At 34.1% G+C, this 19,773-nt stretch overlaps 2 protein-coding genes across 3 annotated transcripts; both read right to left on the reverse strand.

The window, feature by feature from the left end:
• Window positions 1-1,527: 1,527 nt before the first annotated feature.
• LOC139866589 (uncharacterized) lies at window positions 1,528-5,576 on the reverse strand. Of its 2 annotated transcripts, none has more exons than XM_071854869.1 (6): window positions 5,454-5,576; window positions 4,362-4,966; window positions 3,497-3,746; window positions 3,311-3,382; window positions 2,531-2,773; window positions 1,528-1,926 (listed from the first exon to the last, which is right to left on the reverse strand). In XM_071854869.1, exons 2-6 carry the CDS (start codon window positions 4,940-4,942, stop codon window positions 1,792-1,794), a joined length of 1,281 nt encoding a protein of 426 aa, XP_071710970.1. In that variant the 5' UTR covers window positions 4,943-4,966; window positions 5,454-5,576; the 3' UTR covers window positions 1,528-1,791. The 2 variants fall into 2 exon arrangements, with proteins under 2 accessions (XP_071710970.1, XP_071710969.1); XM_071854868.1 differs by having other exon boundaries at window positions 3,227-3,382.
• Window positions 5,577-8,835: 3,259 nt separating this feature from the next.
• LOC139866658 (uncharacterized) lies at window positions 8,836-12,807 on the reverse strand. The gene is made up of 6 exons (XM_071854948.1): window positions 12,686-12,807; window positions 11,454-12,041; window positions 10,892-11,141; window positions 10,443-10,589; window positions 10,082-10,324; window positions 8,836-9,330 (listed from the first exon to the last, which is right to left on the reverse strand). The coding sequence occupies exons 2-6, from the start codon at window positions 12,035-12,037 to the stop codon at window positions 9,196-9,198; spliced, it is 1,359 nt and encodes a 452-aa protein (XP_071711049.1). The 5' UTR covers window positions 12,038-12,041; window positions 12,686-12,807; the 3' UTR covers window positions 8,836-9,195.
• Window positions 12,808-19,773: the final 6,966 nt, after the last annotated feature.

Genomic DNA, 19,773 nt, shown 5'->3' on the forward strand with positions numbered 1-19,773 from the left:
GTCAAATAACCATATTTGATTATTTGACTTATTGGGATCAGATTCTAGCTTCATCATTTCCCAGTTTAAAGTCACAAGGGTCAAATAAATGCCAAGAATAACAGCTCAAAAGCTTGCATATTGGGGGTCCCAAGAGCATAATTGGTTTCTACCACTTGGAGCCTACCCACTTTAGGATGTAGCCGTTATGTGTTTTGTGTATATAACACTTAGTAGTATGGAACTAGAAATCAATTCTAGCTTGTATCAAATAATCATCTTATCAATACAAACTATCAATTTCTTATTTTAACATACACATCTAAATCAATTTGTATTATTCCCCATTTAGATTGTTGCTAATATGAAACCACTTTAATCTGCTTTTAATATTTGTTAATCCTTTTACTTTCTTCTTTAAGACAACAACTCATCAATGATCTCAAATGTATTCTTTACAGTTGGTAGCTTCATGCTAGATTTACTCTATAACCATATTCTAGACTTCTCTACAAAGTTTTTAGCTTTTTAGAGACCCAAAAAGAGAGTAAAGGATAAGAGTATGACAACTTTATTATCAATGGTAGTCACGTTTGCAAGAATTAATTATTAATCTTGTTAGTGCAGGATTTTAAGGCTAAATTTAAGAATAATGACAATGAGGGGGACCATTAGGAAAATTCCATTATCAACGTCTCTTTCTACTTTTCGATAAATGGCTAACTACGACCTTCATGTTGCTTATATATTCACCTCAATAGAGAGATAAGAGAACCCCATCAACTATCAGCAAAAGATGTGGCGAAAGAAGAAGAAAATGATCAAAGACGGCAAATGTGATGACGATGATGATGATGATGGTGATGATGATGATGACAACGACGATATGGCTCGTTGATCGAGTGCATAATGTGAAGAACAACACCCTATTTCATTTGATCTTCTTATGGTTAAATGGATTAGCTAAAAGGGATGATAACATTAAGAGGCAAGTCATTCAGGCAAAGGGAAGGTGATGCCTTTCTTCCAGAAAATTGTTTTTGTGTTTATGCTTGTAATTTGTGTTTGTTTAAGTTCGTTTTTTATCAGTCAAGTTTGAGTTAATGTCATGATCATTTGAGTTAATGTCGTGAACTTTAGATCGTTTATGATCATCATGTAACTTGGTATGTTGTTATGTTGTTCTTTGGGTGTATATGGTTGTTGATGCATTTATCATCATGTAACTCAACTAATAGAATGTTCTTGTTTTGAGATTTCATTCATATCTTGCTACATCGATCTATCTTGTACTTAATTGTTTACTATAGTAATCTCAGTCATATCTCATTAACGTATTATGGGGTGATCAGGTAAATTATCAGAAACGGCCACGAAATAACTCAATTAAGCCCCAGAAATATGAGTGAAATTATTCCCCTCATGGTGTAGCCTAAACATGTAAAAGCTTATCAGTTTACCCATTTACCCGCTTATCAGTTGTTATGTGTGCATTTGTAATTAAGGTTCCTATTGATTTACACTCATTTATCTTTGTATATCAATAATAATAATTCAAATTCATTTCTTTGATTTTTTTAATACGTATGAAAATCTTTGGTTTAAACCTATATTACAAAAGCATAATGCTTCACATAATCTACATCAATAGTGTGACAGATTAGACCCAAGCTTTATGTAGTAACATATCCTTACTGTAAAGCTAATTAGGCCCAAGCTTAATATAGTAACATATCCTTATAATAAAGCTTATAATACCAACGAACAGGATTCGTGTCACGTAGCATTCTGATTATCTAAAAATAAATCTGCTCAGGTTGCAATAGACTCGTATCCATCTTCACTTTGTTTTCTTCTTTGATAAACAACAACAATAGCAGCAGAAATTGCTAATCCAAACACTGCTACACCTGAAAACAAGACCTCTACAATTGATTCTTCATATACCTGAAAACCATAATCAAGAAAGATAAAACAAGTATATTTGACTACGAACCAAATTCTACGCAGAAATGGAATAATTTATGTGTTGCATACAATGAACAATTTTCACAGGTCAAATGAACAACTTTCATAGGTTAATTGAACAAGATTTAATCTTTTAGGATGATAATCATTCTTGTAAGGTTTTTGGTACTTTCTGTAATTTTACATATAAATAAATGTCATGAGTATAACATATTAAAAAAATGTTGGTTATACATGTGTAGTAAATCCATGTTTAAACAGGGGAATTCATACTTTAGCTGCTAAGTTTGACCTCAAAAAATTTGTCTATCTTTTTTAGAAAGGCAAACTCAAAAACACAACTCGAATATTTACAGTAATCCACGAATATGTTCACAATAAGAGTTGGTTGAAAGAGCCACCACGATACCGCTAGGCCAATGACTATTTGGTTTCAAAGATAATAAATTGGATCCCACTTTCAAATAAGTAAAAGTAGACCAAAGCTATGTTGCAAGTTAAGCATTGCAATGTTTACAACACTATCTATAAAAGCAACTCGGAAAAGCGACAATAAAAAAAATAAATGTTGCAAATATCTTACTTGATCCGGACCGTTCACCTTCAAAGAAGACTCGGCTACAAGAATATAGAAGAGTCCCATGACTCCTGTGTGACTCTTTTCACTGCTGTAATTAGACTCCAACGTTAATATTTCACCTTTAGCAATCTTTACAGAACCTGGTTCGGGATAACACGTGGTCATTCCTACAATGTAACCAGCTTCATCTCCTACACTGTTTCCTTTCCCATATATTGATTTAGACGAGCAAATAATCCGTCCATCCTGAATATAGTAAGTAGTCTTTACTTCAATATGTGTCACAAATATAAAGCCCTTCAGGCAGAAATATATTTAAAGGGCGTTTGGCATTTCAGTCTGGATAGATTATATAGTTACTGCATTTGCAATATGCATATAAATTTAAAAAAAAAAATGACGAGAACATAAATATCTACATTTTGCTAAAGATAAATTAAATAAAAAAAAAAAAAACTGTAAGGTTTTTCTTGTTCGGGTTATCAAGGAGGACGAGTAATCCAACCGTATACTCTACTATACGCAGCCCACTGGAAATATTCACTGGCTGTTTCCAAACCTTCACTAGAGAGAAAATTCAGCTTTGAAAAAAAAGGTTTAGAAACGTCAGACTTATGTGTCCTAAAAACGCAATCCCAATATATTATTCTCTTAATGAATAGCAAAAGAAAAAAAACATGACTTGCAAGATGTTATTACCTCTCCATATAGAGCAGAACTTATTCCACCACTGTGCTGATGCGCAACGCCATAAATGACGTCACCGGCAATAGGGAAACTTACAGTTGACCTTGAGATGCTGATGAAATCATTGGTGGCAACTCCAGTAGTAGATTGTTCAACGTCAAACTCGATCTGTATCATCATTACAGTTAAATTAAAATATCTATATCTATCAATATTACAGAAGGCTTCAACATAAGTTTACTAAAAAGGTGTATTAACTCAATTATTATAAAGTTAACTTACATAGCAATCATGAATTCCTGTATGTTCCCAAGTATCAGTGACATCAAATATATAGACTTTAACAGGTAATATGGAGTCACTCCAATCAACCCACTTAACTGTGTACCTCATGTACAGATTTCTCTCGACGCTTTTTAACTCGTTCTTCACTTTGCATTGTGTTCCGTCATAGCAACAGTATAACCCTCCGATATAATTAGGGTCCAACGGCCGACCATATTCATCATTCGTCACATTATATAAGTTACATCTGCATTTCCAAGCGATAAAATAAAAAAGATGATGTTTGAAGTTGTAACTAATGGGGTTGTGCACAGTGGCGGAACCAGAAATTCTTTTATCATGTGTGAAATATTTTTTAAAAGTGTTCACATTCGACATCCACTATAAATTTTTTTCTTCCACTTCCATGAAAATACAACCTTTTGGGTCATGGTATTTGGGATGAGGGCAAAAATCAACTTTTTGGGTCATGGGTTTTTGGGTTAGAGGCAAAATACAACTTTTTTGTGTCATTGGCTTTTGGGTTAGGTGCAAAATACAACATTGTTTCTTCAAAGTAAAGAGTCCAACAATAAACAAAAGATGGGGTCTTTTGGGTCATGGACATTGTGGTTGGCGGCAAAATAAAAAAATTCAAAATTTAAGCTTAAAATTTTCAGATCCACTAGGGACAGACGCCCTCGGGCCTACTCTATTTCCGCCACTGGTTGTGCATGGTATATAACCGGACCAAACTAGTTCGGTTTAGTTCCTCTCGAGTCCCAAATTGTCATAAAAACTTGGACCGATGACCGGCCCATATATTAGCGGTTCGGTTTGGTTAAAAATTAATGCCCACAAAATGTTTTAAGTTTCACGATACCTGCACTCGGTACATCCCATTACATCTACTGCACCACGAGTGTCAATAGCGTGGATATTAAGCATCCATATCTCTTCATATCCAGCAGGAACTTCACGCGGATTACCAACTTCGATTCCATAAGGATCAGGAACATATGTAGACGTTTTACGTGTTTCAGAACCCAATCCAAAAAATTGGGAAAGACCTTGATTGCATATTCCAGCATTTCCAGCTTTTATGAGATCAGGTTGGTTAAACCCATGATTACCATTGAATTTTACATTTTTAACGCCTTTTCGTCGATAGTATCTCATTGCAACCCAATGATGGAGATAAGTTTCTTGAAGAGAAACAGGGTCCCCTGCTTCATCAACAACTTCTGCATTGAAACTTTTTATAGCAATATGACCTTTTGGAAACTCAATATCATAGTAATTTTTATTTGTAACGGAACCAGGATGATGAGTTATCTTAGGTGATAAATACACCATCGATTTTACCCCGTTTTCATGTATTACACGAGCTTTAGAATTTTGAGCATATATTGCCAGTAACACGATAGCTAATATGATCACAGAACGTTGGCTACCAAGATACATTTTCGACCCTTGCAACCAATTAATCTGAAAAAAAATATATATATAAATAAGTTTGTTCATTCTGTTATAACATAGTTACCAATAAACTTATAGTGCATATAGAGCTTCACAGTTAGACCAATACCATAGGTACTAAATTATTCTATAATTTCCTAAAAATTTCATATCAAAACCTATATAAAACAACTTAGAAACAATCTTTTATTATGAAGTTTATGTTCCCCTTCATATTATATAAACACATAAAAAACAACTATCTAAACAGGTAAATGAAGAATGTTTTCTCTGTTCAAGCTATCAGGGAAGGGAAGTGTTTTTACTCTAACCGGAATACCCATAACCGTTTCAGGCCCTTTCCCACCAAGATATCAAGACGTCAACCATTAGGTCATCATCTACGGTTAACATTAAAATGTAAATGATTTAAAGGCGGTCTAACTATACTAATAACATTAGTAAAAATTGGTTGCCTCCAACAAAAGTGTATAAAATTTTAAAAAGAAAATTGTACCCGGAAAAGTATTTGATGCAAATCTCTTGACTTAGGGACCTGCTGACACGCTTATTTAAATACAGAGGTTAAGGAGTGAGTTCATAAGTAATGATTTAGAGAAAAAAAAAATTGAGTAATGACTGTGTATTCTAGATTACATTTTACTCATCACAATTGATTGATTTGTCTTATTATTAATTTTGTAATACCACGCAAACATTTAATAAATACACATTTGAAAAAGATAGCTCGTTCCCTCTATTAAAGACAACGATTAGTTTAGATGTTTACTCCTTTTGTAACTATTCAAATGTTGATGTTTGAGTATATAAATCTAAACGGATGAGGTTGTCTTTGTTCAGGCTACTCGAGGAAGGGCGTATTTTTTTACTAAGATGTACGGGGCCTAACTTAGTTATCCAATGACCGTTTCCGACTTTTTTATGTTACTAGTGAGGTTTGAACCTGAGACTTTATGTGAAGGAATCGGGCCCAATCACTAGGGTATCTCCAGATCATTTGAGTATACAAATCTAATACTCTAGAAAGATAAATGGGAAAACACGACATATTTTAATGATTTTTACAATCATTAAAATCTTCTTACAGAATTAGTTGTGAGTAGTTTTCAAGATGATTTATCTTTTTCAAAGTCGAATGTCAGCGTGGCAAATTTGAATTACTGTTGTTGAATAATGAAAACAACCTATAAACATACACGTATATACATAAAGTTACATACTTTATATATATATAGTAATAGTAAAGTGGCACATCAAGTTAGGTACTTACATAAGAAACTCCAAAAAGAGAAGATTTTACAAAGAAAAAACACCCCTATGATTGCAGAGCGTATGCCACACATAGAACGTTCGGTGTTGATTTGTTGGGTGATAAGAAATCGACAACGTGAACAAGAGAAATTGTATGTGTGGCTTGGAGAGAAAGAGACGATAACACGTAATATTATGTGATCACACTGTTTTTTATATTGTGAACGTATCTAATGAATGGACATTGGACCCTGAAAGTGAGTTGCTTGATTTTGAATGTATGATGTGAATTGTGATGATGTGGTATATAAATAATTTACGGAACTATGAAGAAAATAGATAAGGAGTGGTTTTGAGGTCGCTCCCATTGTTCCCATCCACCCAAGCGCCCAGGCCGCCGCCCACCTGGGCGCCGATGGCAGTAATTCGCCCAGAGGGCCGCCCAGCAATTCGTCCGGCTCATCGTTCTCCCACTCGTGCTTTTTTGACATATTTGTGGACGGATATTTTGATTGTATTTCACATTTCTTTGTATTAATTCTTTTTTTTTTTTTTTTTTTTTGCCAGCACATGGAGTTTTCAAGTTTGAGAGTGGAGAAGAAGATAAAGTGTGGAAAAGAAGATGATGTCAGATGTAATTTTTTTTTTTTAGGGTTTATTAAATTGGAATTTGGGCCAGGGCCACATTATTTTTAATAAAATTATATTATATTTTAAGTTTAAGTTAGATTAGATTTAATTTAATAATTATAGTTAAAGTTAATTATCAATGAAATATGTTAATAAATATTTATAATTTATAAATGAATAATTAAAATTATTTTATTTTCGAAAAAAATTAAAAAATTAAATAAAAAGGGGAAGGAAGGAGTGTCATGATTGGGAGTGTTTAGTCCTGAGTTTAGTCCTGGGAAGGAAGTGGGAAGAAAGTGCTGATGTGGCGCTGAGGACTAAGGTGGAGACATGTCTCCATTGGGAGCTCTCTGAGCTCCATCTGTTACAATTTTTCTGGTTTTGTAGTCTATTATGTCAACAATAATAAACAATAAATGATGTATTAACTTTCTTCTTGTTGGTGTATATTTGTGATCCCTAGTTCAAAGTACTTTTATGTTTAAATTCAGTCATGTAATAACGATAATATTGTAATTGTGACTATTGAACTTATGTGTGTGCGCGCGCGTTAACGTTTTATAACAATAGTTAATCTATCCATGCAGTCGACCGACTGAGTCCACACAGTCGACCGACTGAATACACACACTCGACTAACTGTCATAGACAGTCGATCGATTGTGTCTGGTAATAGTATACATACGGATTTTATGCCTCCATTGTGACGTTACACATTCCATTTACCCTAATCCGTATTCTTTGGTTCTAGTCGTTCCCAGTATCCACCAAATAACACATTTAGGAGTCAATCTAATCTAGTTAACTGCCTAGGTTTGATTCATTAGACCCCAAAATGACCCGTTATTCGATTGAACCTTGTTCTAGTGTTTTCCACCATTAGATTGAGTCACAAACGATTCTAAGATCCTTATCAATTCGTCTACAGTTCTTGACAACATCTACACCAGTTTGGAAAGGAAAAACTGTTTTACTACAGATCTATAACCAAGAGTACCCAAAAGAATTCAATCAAACTTCTATTCAATATCAGATGACCATAAGGTTTAAAGGTTGTCAATCAATCAGCAACTAGATATTGCAGTTTATGTATAGGGAATGAGTTGGTTAATCATTAGTGTTAGAAAACGGTTATGAATAGACTGCCTGGATTCGTTCTTGAATCGTGTGTTCACTTTCTCTATAAAATATTTCGACCCTATGATTGCCTCGGTTGCACAAAATCTTTACAGTGATAAGATAAGAACGCAATCAGTGTTTTTGGCAACGAAATCACTGATCAAATTGTTAGAGAGTATGTGTGTTTTTTCTTTTTGTTGTTGAATGCAGAATGAATGATAAAAACGTCCAAAAACTGTTATGTAAAACAATTAGACAAATGAAAGGGTGTATCCCTTCATTTTAGGCGGAAAAACTGTTATACCGATAAGGTATAACTATTGGAATGCACCTATCCATTGACAACGAATAATGCAATTTCGGTTGAGCGGGGCCCCAGCCAGGGGCGCTTGGACCCCGCAAGGGGGCGCCGCCCCCTTGAGCCCCGCATTTTGCGCGGCAGTTAGTAGCCAACTCTTATGGACGTGTACTCCACACTCTCCGAACCCGTTGTTAAGTATAGCAAACTAACACCTACATTCAAGTAAATCGCAACTAACTAAAATGTACGTTGAATGACACTAAAATCACCAACAATTAGCAGTAATAAATTCATATGAAAACAATAATCTGTTATAATTTAAATGAATACACTCTATCTCTTGGGTGCAAATCAAAGTCTCACGTTGAAAATTAAAGAAACTAATGTCTAATTAGAAGTTCATGGGCTACTTCCTCTATTACCGGTACATATCAGATATGAGTACTAACTAACTCAGTGGCCTAATATGCTGGGCTAAAGGGGGTATGCTAACAAATGTTATACGGAGTACTATATGACAAAGAGGTTTATTAACTTTTTAAATGAAAATACATTATACTTGTTCAGTAAGTGTTCTTGACATTATATATAAAGGATAAGGATATTACATATAATTTAAGTGCTTAGTGTTCTTGACATAATATATAAAGGATATTACATATAATTTATGTGTTTAATGGTTAAGAGAGTATTTCAACTCTGAATGGTTCAACACTGAATGTTGAACAATTTTTAACACCATATGTCATTCAGAGGTCAGAAACAAACGCATGGTGCTGAACCATTCAATTAATAGGTAATCAAATGCACCCTTATTCTGTAGTAATATATTCGTACCCTTATTTTCACAACTTTTTATCTATTCAGGATCATAAAACTTGCAGTTTCACAAATTTTGTGTCAAGAACCATTTTCAATCAGAGAATGAAGTTGATTAAGTTGCAATAGACATGTATCCATCCTCGTTTCGCTTTCTACTTCGATAAGCAACTACGACTGCAGCTAAAATTGCAAGTCCAAACGCAGCTAAACCCCAAACGAAGACTGGTACTATAGTTTCTTCACGAATCTGCAAAACCATATCCGGGAATGTTATAATAAAATATATCGCGCGCAAATCAGACTCAACCCAAAAACAAAAGAACATGTTGCCAAATAAAACAAAAACGAAAAAAGTGGTGCATACAAAGCTACAGTTTGACCACCATGGTCAAATGAACTAGCCTTTAGCTTCAACGATGATAAGCAATCTTTAAGATTCTTTTTAATAAGTATTACATAAATGTTATAAAGATACTGAATATTAGGATTATTGGTATTTCACTTGTAGGTAAATCTATGTTAAATTTGCCTTTGAGAAGTTGTGAATTTGACCTCAAAAGTCAAATGATGTTTCTGTTATTTCTGGACAAAGGGAGCATAAGATTCTATTCTAATCTATTATATAACAACTGCATAAAGTAAAAGTCTAAATTTTCTATTTGTGCAATGTTTGTTAAAGCTAAAGTTTTATACTTTTTATCCTTCAAATGATATTGCAATAATTCTTTTTCAAGTTACAAAAACTACTTATCTAATAACTGAATTGACAGCTTATAATCATGCTAGACACCTATATAATTACTCTCTTTAACACAAAGAAACCATAACGACAGCCCTATGCTGTCGTTAACATGCTTAAAACACTTGTACTATTAGGTAACCGCCACTATAAACTCAATAACCAACTGCTATATACAAGTGTTTTAAGCGTTAGCATAATCCTAAAACCAATTAAATTTCATGGCAAAACAGAATACGTATAAGTATTGAAATATTACTTGAACATGATGGTTCATGGTTAAAGATGAGTCTGCAACAAGAATATAGAAGAGCCCCATGACTCCTGTATGACTCTTTTCGCTGCTGTAATTAGACTCCAACGTTAAAATTTCACCTTCGGTTATTTTTACAGAACCTGGTTCAGGATAACATGTGGTCATTCCTACAATGTAACCAGCTTCATCTCCTGCACTGTTTCCTTCTCCGTAAATAGGTTTAGAAGAGCAAATAATCCGCCCATCCTGAATCAAGTGTATAGTATGTGCTTTCAATACATTGCAAATATACTATAGACACAATTCCAAATCTGTAATAATTGAAAGAAATAAAAAAGCCGATTTTCAAAAATAAAATTATTACCTCCCCGTATAGTGCAGACCCGATTCCACCGCTGTGCAGATGTGCTGCACCATAAACGACATCACCTGCACTTGGGAAACTTACACTTGACCTTCTGGTGCTTGTATAGTCATTCGTAGTGGTAGATTGTTCAACCTTATACTCGATCTGTACAGTAACACTTCAAATCATCAATCAAAATCACAAAAGCTTGAAACTTTATTTTAAAGTGTTAAATTATTTACCAAGATAACAAAAAGTCTCAACTTTTTACTAAAAGGTGTTGAATTTAGAGTATATGTCAAAAGATGACTAACAAGGTATTGAAATTCGATTATATTTATGTCAAAATACAGTCAAGACTGGCAAAAGATAACGGAAAGTTTCACATTTACAAAATACGCGACAAAAGTTTTCACTGAATACCTGTTGGATTATCATATATAAAAGTGAGTGTCAAGTTAGTTTACCAGACAATCATGGATTCCAGTCTTTTGCCAAGTATCGGTGACGTCAAATATGAAGACTTTAACAGGTACAATGGATTCACTCCAATCAACCCATTTAACTGTGTACTTCAAGTAAAGGTTCCTTGTAACACTTTCTAGTTCATTTGTCACTTTGCATTGCGTTCCATCGTAGCAACAGAATAACCCTCCTTTGTAATTTGGGTTCAAGGGGCGACCATATTCATCATACGTCACATTATATAGCTTACATCTGCATTTCCAAACTGCTAACATAAAAAACCATGTACTTCATCCCAAAATAACTGTCCCAATTTGACTTTTGAAGTCTTTCTTTTTCAACTTTCACTTTAAATTTATTTTGTTTGTATTATACAATATTTGATGAAAACTGTATCAATTAAAACATTTTTAAAACCTAAGCCAACCATACATATTATATAAAACACACAAAAATATCTAAGGTCAAAGATGTGAGAAAAAGTCTTTTAAAAGTCAAATAAGACAGTTATTCTGGACGGCGTAATAAATTTGTAACAAAATCTAATATCATATTACATAATACCTGCATTCTGTACATCCCATAACATCTACTGCACCCCGAGTATCAATCGCGTGAATATTAAACAACCATTTCTCTTCATACCCAACAGGAACTTCAAGTGGATTACCAACTTCGATTCCATACGGGTCGGGAACATATGTGGACGTTTTTCGTGTTTCAGATCCTAATCCGAAAAACTGAGAAAGACCATGATTGCATACACCATCATTCCCAGCAATAATGTATTCCGATTGGTGAAACCCTAAATTACCGTTATACTTAATGTTTTTAACGCCTTTACGTTGGTAGTATCTAACTGCAACCCAATGATGAAGATAAGTTTCTTGAAGAGAAACAGGGGACCCTGTTTCATCAACAACTTCAGCATTGAAACTTTTTATAGCAATATGACCTTTTGGGAACTCGATATCATAATAGAATTTGTTTGAAACAGAACCCGGATGTTGCATTATTTTGGGTGATAAATACACCATCGATTTTACCCCGTTTTCGATTGTTACGCGAGCTTCAGAATGTTGACCACGTACTGTTAATAACACCATAGCCAATACGAACACCATAGCTCGAGTACCACGCGACATCATTGAGCTGAAGAGTCAAATTGTCATACAAAAACACACAAGATTATGTATTGTATATTGAGTTTCATACATGGATCATGAAGTATGCTAATATATCTCTGGTTAAGAAATTTAAATTTTTTTTTTTTTTTTTTGACTATCAGTTTTGGATCACCGAGGGGGACTAAACCACCAACGCGTTCATTTTCCGTAGTTGCATAACCAAGAAATTTAATTATCATCGTTAAATCAGCAGACTTAACACACAACCAAGAACGTTTAGGATCAGTAAACCTAATTATTCAAGTTTATCATAAACTATAAAAAAGGGTACCTTAAATCAAGGGTTCTTGAAGTTACCAAGGAAATAAATTGTAAACACCGAGTAAGAATAACTTATCTCTACGTATTCATTTCTTTTTTTTCTTCAGTGTATGTATGATCATAAAATTCACGATTCCTTATTTTTTTTTTGTTAATTCATAACTAAAATTATAATTACACTCAACTTATAACAAAACTCCAAAAAGATACAGCCACCTACTTGACATACAAAAGATTAAAGAAACAATATATACCCATTAATTAATTAATATTTTCTATTAAACAACACTTCAAACAGCCAAATATTATATAATTAAAAAGAAATTTAGAAAGAAAAAAAATTCGTACCCAGATGAGTATTCGATTTAAAGTTCTGAACTTTACAATCTTACGACAATCTTTTCAATAAATTACAGCGAGTATAAAGTGGTTATTCAAATTCAAAGTCAAGGTTTATAACAGAAAAAAAAAAAAGTAAAAAGGTGGATGATGGCGTTGAAAAATATTGGATTTTGATTTGTTGATAAATTTATGAAATCGACAACAAGAAGAAGAAATAAGTAATAAATTAAAAAATTATACGTGGTTTGGATAGAAAGAAAAGATAATAAACAAATGGTGGTTACGATCGTGGAACAAATATAAGGAGACACATAATATTCACATCCGAATTGATACTGATTGATGGGATTGATTTTTCTATTTAGGAAATTAATATTTTCACCATTGAATTTACTTCTTCCACCTTAAATTACTATAACACCCTTAATGATAGGTTTAGATAAAAATTTTGAAACTATTTATTTTAATTTATTAAGGGATATTTTGAGAAAAAAGCACCAAATTATGGTGAAAATAAGTAAAGATGAAAATATCATCTCCCTTCTATTTTATGATAAGCACATGATGGATTGTAAGTTTGTTTTTTATACGGAAATTTACACACAAATTACACAAAAAAAAAAAAAAAAAAAAAAAAAAAAATTCTCACTTGTAGACATACTCTCTTTTTGAACAATTTGACATAGTCAGAAATTGAAACAGAGTGATATGCTTTATTGGTTAACTCGATAGCCCAATGAATTGTATTTTGTATGTATTGTATTTGTATTATTGTTGCTATTTATTATTTATAGCAGACTATCAAATATATCACGTTTATAAGAAGAAAAAAAAAATAGAAATGTTAGGTAGATTACGGGAAGTGAAAATTGTTGGAAATATGTTCTCGGGTTGGCTACGGTTCGACCGTGGTTTGACTGTGGTACATATATTCCGAAGATGTGCACATGACATTAAATAATAAAAGTCCATTTATCCTATTCGGTCACACAAAAAGACCAATCGTAAAATTGTTTGATATACCTTCTAATCGGAAATTAATTTATTAATCATTACTTAATGGTTTAATAAATTAAGTAAGTTTTTTTTTATGTGTATACATATACTTACAAATCTAAATATGTAGAGATTTGATTAGATTTTGCAAATCATATTTTATATAAGATATAAGATTTGATTTGATTTATAAAATATGATTTGATTTTGTAAATCTTATTTTATATAAAGATTTGATTTTGCAAATCTTTCCAAATCTTTATTTATTACATTTGTACTAGATGTATTAATTGTATCAATTATGTAATATATAATACCAAGTCTTGGTATTGAAAATAAGTAACAAAAGATACAAAAACACACATACAAAATGCTATTTTTCTTTCTTATTTTCAAGAAACCAAAAATACTTGGAATCTATAATTGGGTTCGGTTTTTGGTGGAAATAACGAAGAAGAAAATATCCGTTAAGTAGAAGGTATAGATCGAATCAAGGTTGAAACTTTGGGTGTCTACCGTTTAGAGGAACTCTTCTTTGGATTTTCAAATTCGATCTTCAAAAGGCTACAAAAGGTTGTATTCTAATCTTCTCTTGTTCGATTTCGTTAATTTATTTTGTTTGCTAAAGTTTTGTACAATGATCCGTGGAAGAGTATGATTTTGTAAAGTTTTAAAAATGCTTCCGCTCGCTTTGAATTTGTATCATACTCCAACAGTGGTATCAGAGCCATCTTGTACAAGTTTTAGCAAACTAATGTACTCTATGATAATCGGTTTTGATGAGTGTGTTGTGCATGATTCTTGGAGATGATTATGCATAACAAACATGCAAAACTATTATCATGATTTGTGTATTTATGTTTCCTAAATAACATTTGAATCTTGGGTTTTGGCAAAATGTTAAATGGTTAATCTCATTTTTTAAAGTTTTTTTCCAGCTTGAACAGTCTATCTTTGATGGACTGTTTCGAGGCTTTAAACTCAATATTATTGTATGAGACCAATTGCATTTGAAATCTAACTGAAAGAACTTAAATTTGAAAAAAAAAATCATCGAAAACGGACTAGAAATGAGTAAGATATGACCATCTGAAGTTGCATGTATGAATCTGCCAAAATCCGAAAATTTGATAAGGTAACTTGAATGTTGACTAAAAGTGATTCAAAGTTTAGGAAAATAAAGTACATAAATTATATTCACGTTTTACATGAAATGAGAAAATTAAAATTGTTAATTTTAGACTTTATGCTTTGTTAAAGTGAATAAATCTCCAACATGTTTTAATTCACTTAATATGTTTGTTTGGATGATTTTGACATGAAAATCATACTTACAAAATATGAAGTGGATTTACATACATAAGTTATGTAAACAAGGATTGATATTTGTTATGTGCCATTAAGTGTTGTTTAAATCAATCCTTATCGAAACATGTTTCATAAAATGGATGTTTGGCACTCCATTTGTAATGTATGTGACTGTTGTATGAAATCGGTAGTATTTGCCTCAATAAGACCCTTGTGTGGATGTTTGGTTGTATGATTTAATTTATTATTTATTCGGGATGAATGTAATAATTTATTAAACGGCTTGCATGTCGTGTTTATTATTTATTCAGGATGAATGTAATAATTTATTAAACGACTTGCATGTCGTCTTTCTATTTATATTGTATTTGTAATAGTATAGAAAATATAATAGTTATTTTGTAAGATAATGCAACCAAGATTGGAATCAAGAAGACGATGTTCACAAGGCGGCCCATCCGAGCATATAATGGAGATGGCAGTTTTAGTGGGAGCCAATTCTCACACAAGGTTATGTCCCTAGTTGACCATGTTTTTCCGTGTGTTGGCTCACCGGAAAAATGCATAGGACTCGAGGCATACTACCGATAATTGTGTGTCATGATTATTATTATTGTGTTCTTATTTGTCTATGCCATGCTAGCTAGAAAATTAGTATAGAAACAAAAGACAATAATCACTTAAAATAGTTTGGTAAAATTAGTTTAAGAAACACAACACGCAATACATAATTAGCAAATGTTTTAAAATGGAATAAACTACTTTTGCTAAAAGAAAACAAAACCCCGTTTTAAATGTAAACTTTACGCTACCCATGAGTAGTACACACATCCGAACCTTCTACCTGTTAGAGTTCGCGATATCCGAGAGTCTTGGGCCGGACTTTAGTTGGGTGTTGGGAAGGGTGAGGTGAATTTCGCTATACACGAGAGTCTTGGGCCGGATTTCACGTGTATCTATCACGGACGGTTTACAATCTGAAATCGTGGTTCGCGGCAAACCCGCCACGAGGAAGGATTAGCGTAGAAGGGATTAAACATGCCAAGTGAAATAATTGATTATCACTAATCCCGCAGAACCTAAGAATCTCATAATGGATGAAATTGGTAATATAGTTACCTACCTAAATAGCTTATGATTGGCGATCCGCGGTAAACCCGTCGTTACCATAAGTGAAATATGGATCTTAACCTTGTTAATTATAATTGTTTGAATATTGAACACACTTGGGTAATTATATTAACAAGGATTAAACATATCAAACTAACTAATACAACTTACTTTAAAAATATGATAGATGTCTGCAACAAACACAAATCCTACTCCGTCATCAATCACTAATTTCTGCCTTAAAGGGCTCCTCGAAAAGGACAAGCTTACGGGCTTGAACTACATGGACTGGCTTCGCAACCTAAGAATTGCTCTTAGGATGGAAGGAAATATCAGGGCAATTGAGGAACCCTTACCGGAAAAACCCGGATCGGGAGCTACTCAAGCGGCTAGGGACGAGTTTGAAAAACGCCGTTCCGAGTCTAATGAGGTAGCATGATTGATATTGGCGACCATGTCTCCAGAGCTCCAAAAGGGCATGGAGAGCTTAGGGTCGTACGACATGCTTAACCAACTAAAGGACATGTTCCAACAACAAGCAAAGCAAGAAAGGTTTGACACCGTGAAAGCTCTCGTATCTTGTAAAATGACAACGGGAAGTAGCGTTAGTGTCCATGTACTACAAATGAAAGGGTACATAGACCGACTAGAGCGCCTTGGTTTTTTCATAAGTCAGGAGCTTGCAACGGATTTTATCCTGAACTCGCTGACTAGTGCATATGAAGGATTCATTATGAACTATAATATGAACAATATGGAGAAAACAATCATGGAGCTCCATGGCATGTTGAAAACCGCTGAGGCTAACATGGCCAAAGCTAAACCCGCAACTACTGTTCTAGCCATTCGTGAAGGTGGGATCAAGAAGAAGAAAAACAAAACAAAAGGCAAGAATAAGGGCAAGGGTAAGGTTGGTACGTCCAACTTCAAACCTAAATCTAAGGGCATTGCTAACTCTTCTACTTCAAAGATCCCGCAAACCAAGTCTCCTGAAGAAGCAATATGCTTTCATTGTGGAGAAAAAGGACATTGGAGGCGCAATTGTACCAAGTACTTGAAGGAACTTAATGAACTACGGGCTAAGGGAGTTTCCGTACCTTCAGGTTTGTTCATGATTGAAATAAACACTACTACTATTTCTAATTCCTGGGTATTGGACACAGGATGTGGTACTCACATTTGTACAAATGTGCAGGGACTCACAAGAAGTAGGAAGCCGAAGACCGAAGAGCTCAATCTAATCATGGGGAATAAGAACGTTGCCTCTGTTAACATGATTGGAGAATACAAGCTTTCTTTTGATTCTGGTCTTTGTATTGTTTTATTTAATGTTTTCTACAGTGCCGAAATGGCAAGAAACATTATATCTTTTAATGCTTTATTTAATGATGGTTTTGATTTTAGTTTTGATAATGGATCAATACTTGTTCACAAAAATGGGATGTTTTATTTCAAGGCTAGTCCTTGTAAAGGCATCTTAGAAATCACAGCAAAGCTAAATGATAGTTCAATCTACAATGTTGATTCATCCAAAGACTTTTTGGATAAAACGTATCTATGGCATTGTCGTTTAGGCCATATAAACAAGAAACGCATAGCAAAACTTCAGTCAGATGGAATTTTAGAATCATTTGATGTTACATCATATGATGAATGTGAATCTTGCTTGTTAGGAAAAATAACAAAAGCACCTTTCACAGGAAAATATGAAAGGGGTAATGATCTGTTGGAGTTTGTACACACTGATGTGTGTGGTCCATTCAGATCGCCTACTAGACACCAGGAATGATACTTCATTACATTTACTGATGACTTCAGTAGATATGGTTATGTTTATTTAATTAAACAAAAGTCTGAAACTTTGGGAGTGTTCAAGGCATACCAAAATGAAGTAGAAACTCAACTGAACAAAAGAATTAAGATTCTCCAATCTGATAGAGGTGGTGAATATCTTAATGATGAATTTCGTGATCATCTACGGGGTTGTGGGATAATCTCACAATTAGCTCCTCTTAGAACACCACAACATAATGGTGTGGCTGAAAGGAGGAATCGAACATTACTTGATATGGTTCGATCCATGATGAGCCGCACAAAGCTTCCAATCAGTTTTGGGGCTATGCCCTACAAACTGCCGCAAGGATCCTTAACCTCATCCCAACCAAGAAAGTTTCTAAAACACCTTATGAGATATGGCATGGTAAAACTGTGTCTCTCTCATATCTAAGAATCTGGGGTTGTGAGGCTTACGTTCGTCGTGAAGCTCAAGATAAACTTGAGCCCAGATCCGAAAAGTGTTTATTTGTTGGTTACCCGACTGATTCTTTTGGATATTTGTTTTACAACCCTACTGAGAATAAAGTCTTTGTGTCTCGAAGGGGAGTCTTCCTTGAAAAGGATCTCATATCAAAAGGAACCAGTGGGAGCAAAATTGACCTTGAAGAAATTCAAGAATCAACCGACATGGAAATCGATATTAGAACCGATTCTCCTCAGGAGGTCAACGAGCCTGCAGTTGAAAGAGAAACTGACCTACAGCCACCACCCATACGTAGATCTGATAGAGTGCGTCGAACACCAAAGAAATATAATTTAAACATATTTGACGGTGATGACGAAAATATAGATTCTGATGAACCTATTACCTATCAGGAAGCAATGACAGGCCCCGAGTCTGTCAAATGGAAGGAGGCTATGGACAACGAGATCCAATCCATGCATGATAATCAAGTCTGGACCTTGATTAATCATATACCAGGTACTAAAACCATTGGGTGTAAGTGGGTCTTCAAGAAGAAGACCGATATGGATGGAAATGTACCCACATTCAAAGCCAGACTGGTGGTTAAGGGTCACACGCAACAATATGGTGTAGACTATGATGAAACTTTTTCACCAGTAGCTATGTTGAAATCCATTAGAATACTTCTTGCCATAGCTGCATTTTATGACTATGAGATATGGCAAATGGATGTAAAAACAACTTTCCTTAATGGTAAGCTAACATAGGATGTGTTTATGACATAACCTGAGGGTTATGTACATCCTAAGTATCCTAATAGTGTGTGCAAGCTTCAAAAGTCCATTTATGGACTTAAACAAGCTTTTCGTAGCTGGAATCTTTGCTTTAATGAGAAAATCAAAGAATTTAGTTTTATTAGAGGCGAAGATGAGCCATGTGTCTATGTTAGGTCTAGTGGGAGTGTTTTAGTCTTCCTTGTACTATATGTCGATGACATATTACTCATGGAAAACGATATCCCGACATTGAAAGATGTCAAAGCTTGGCTAGGGAAATGTTTCTCCATGAAAGACATAGGAGATGCATCATATATTTTCGGAATAAAGATCTATCGAGATAGGTCAAGGAGATTAATTGGGCTAAACCAAAGTACATATATAGATAAGATACTGAAGAAATTCGGTATGCATAACTCCAAGAAAGGGTGCGTTCCTATGAACCCTGGAATGATATTGAGCAAGTCTCAATGTCCTAATTCTGACTTGGAGTCAGCTACCATGAGTCGGGCTCCATATGCTTTAGCTATAGGGTCGATCATGTATGTGATGATATGCACTAGGCCTGACGTGTCGTATGCACTAAGCATGACTAGTCGTTATCAGGCCAATCCTGGTGAAGCACATTGGATTACAGTCAAGAACATTCTAAAGTATCTTAG

The sequence above is a fragment of the Rutidosis leptorrhynchoides genome, chromosome 9 (genome assembly GCF_046630445.1).
Source record: "Rutidosis leptorrhynchoides isolate AG116_Rl617_1_P2 chromosome 9, CSIRO_AGI_Rlap_v1, whole genome shotgun sequence".
Taxonomy (NCBI): Eukaryota; Viridiplantae; Streptophyta; class Magnoliopsida; order Asterales; family Asteraceae; genus Rutidosis; species Rutidosis leptorrhynchoides.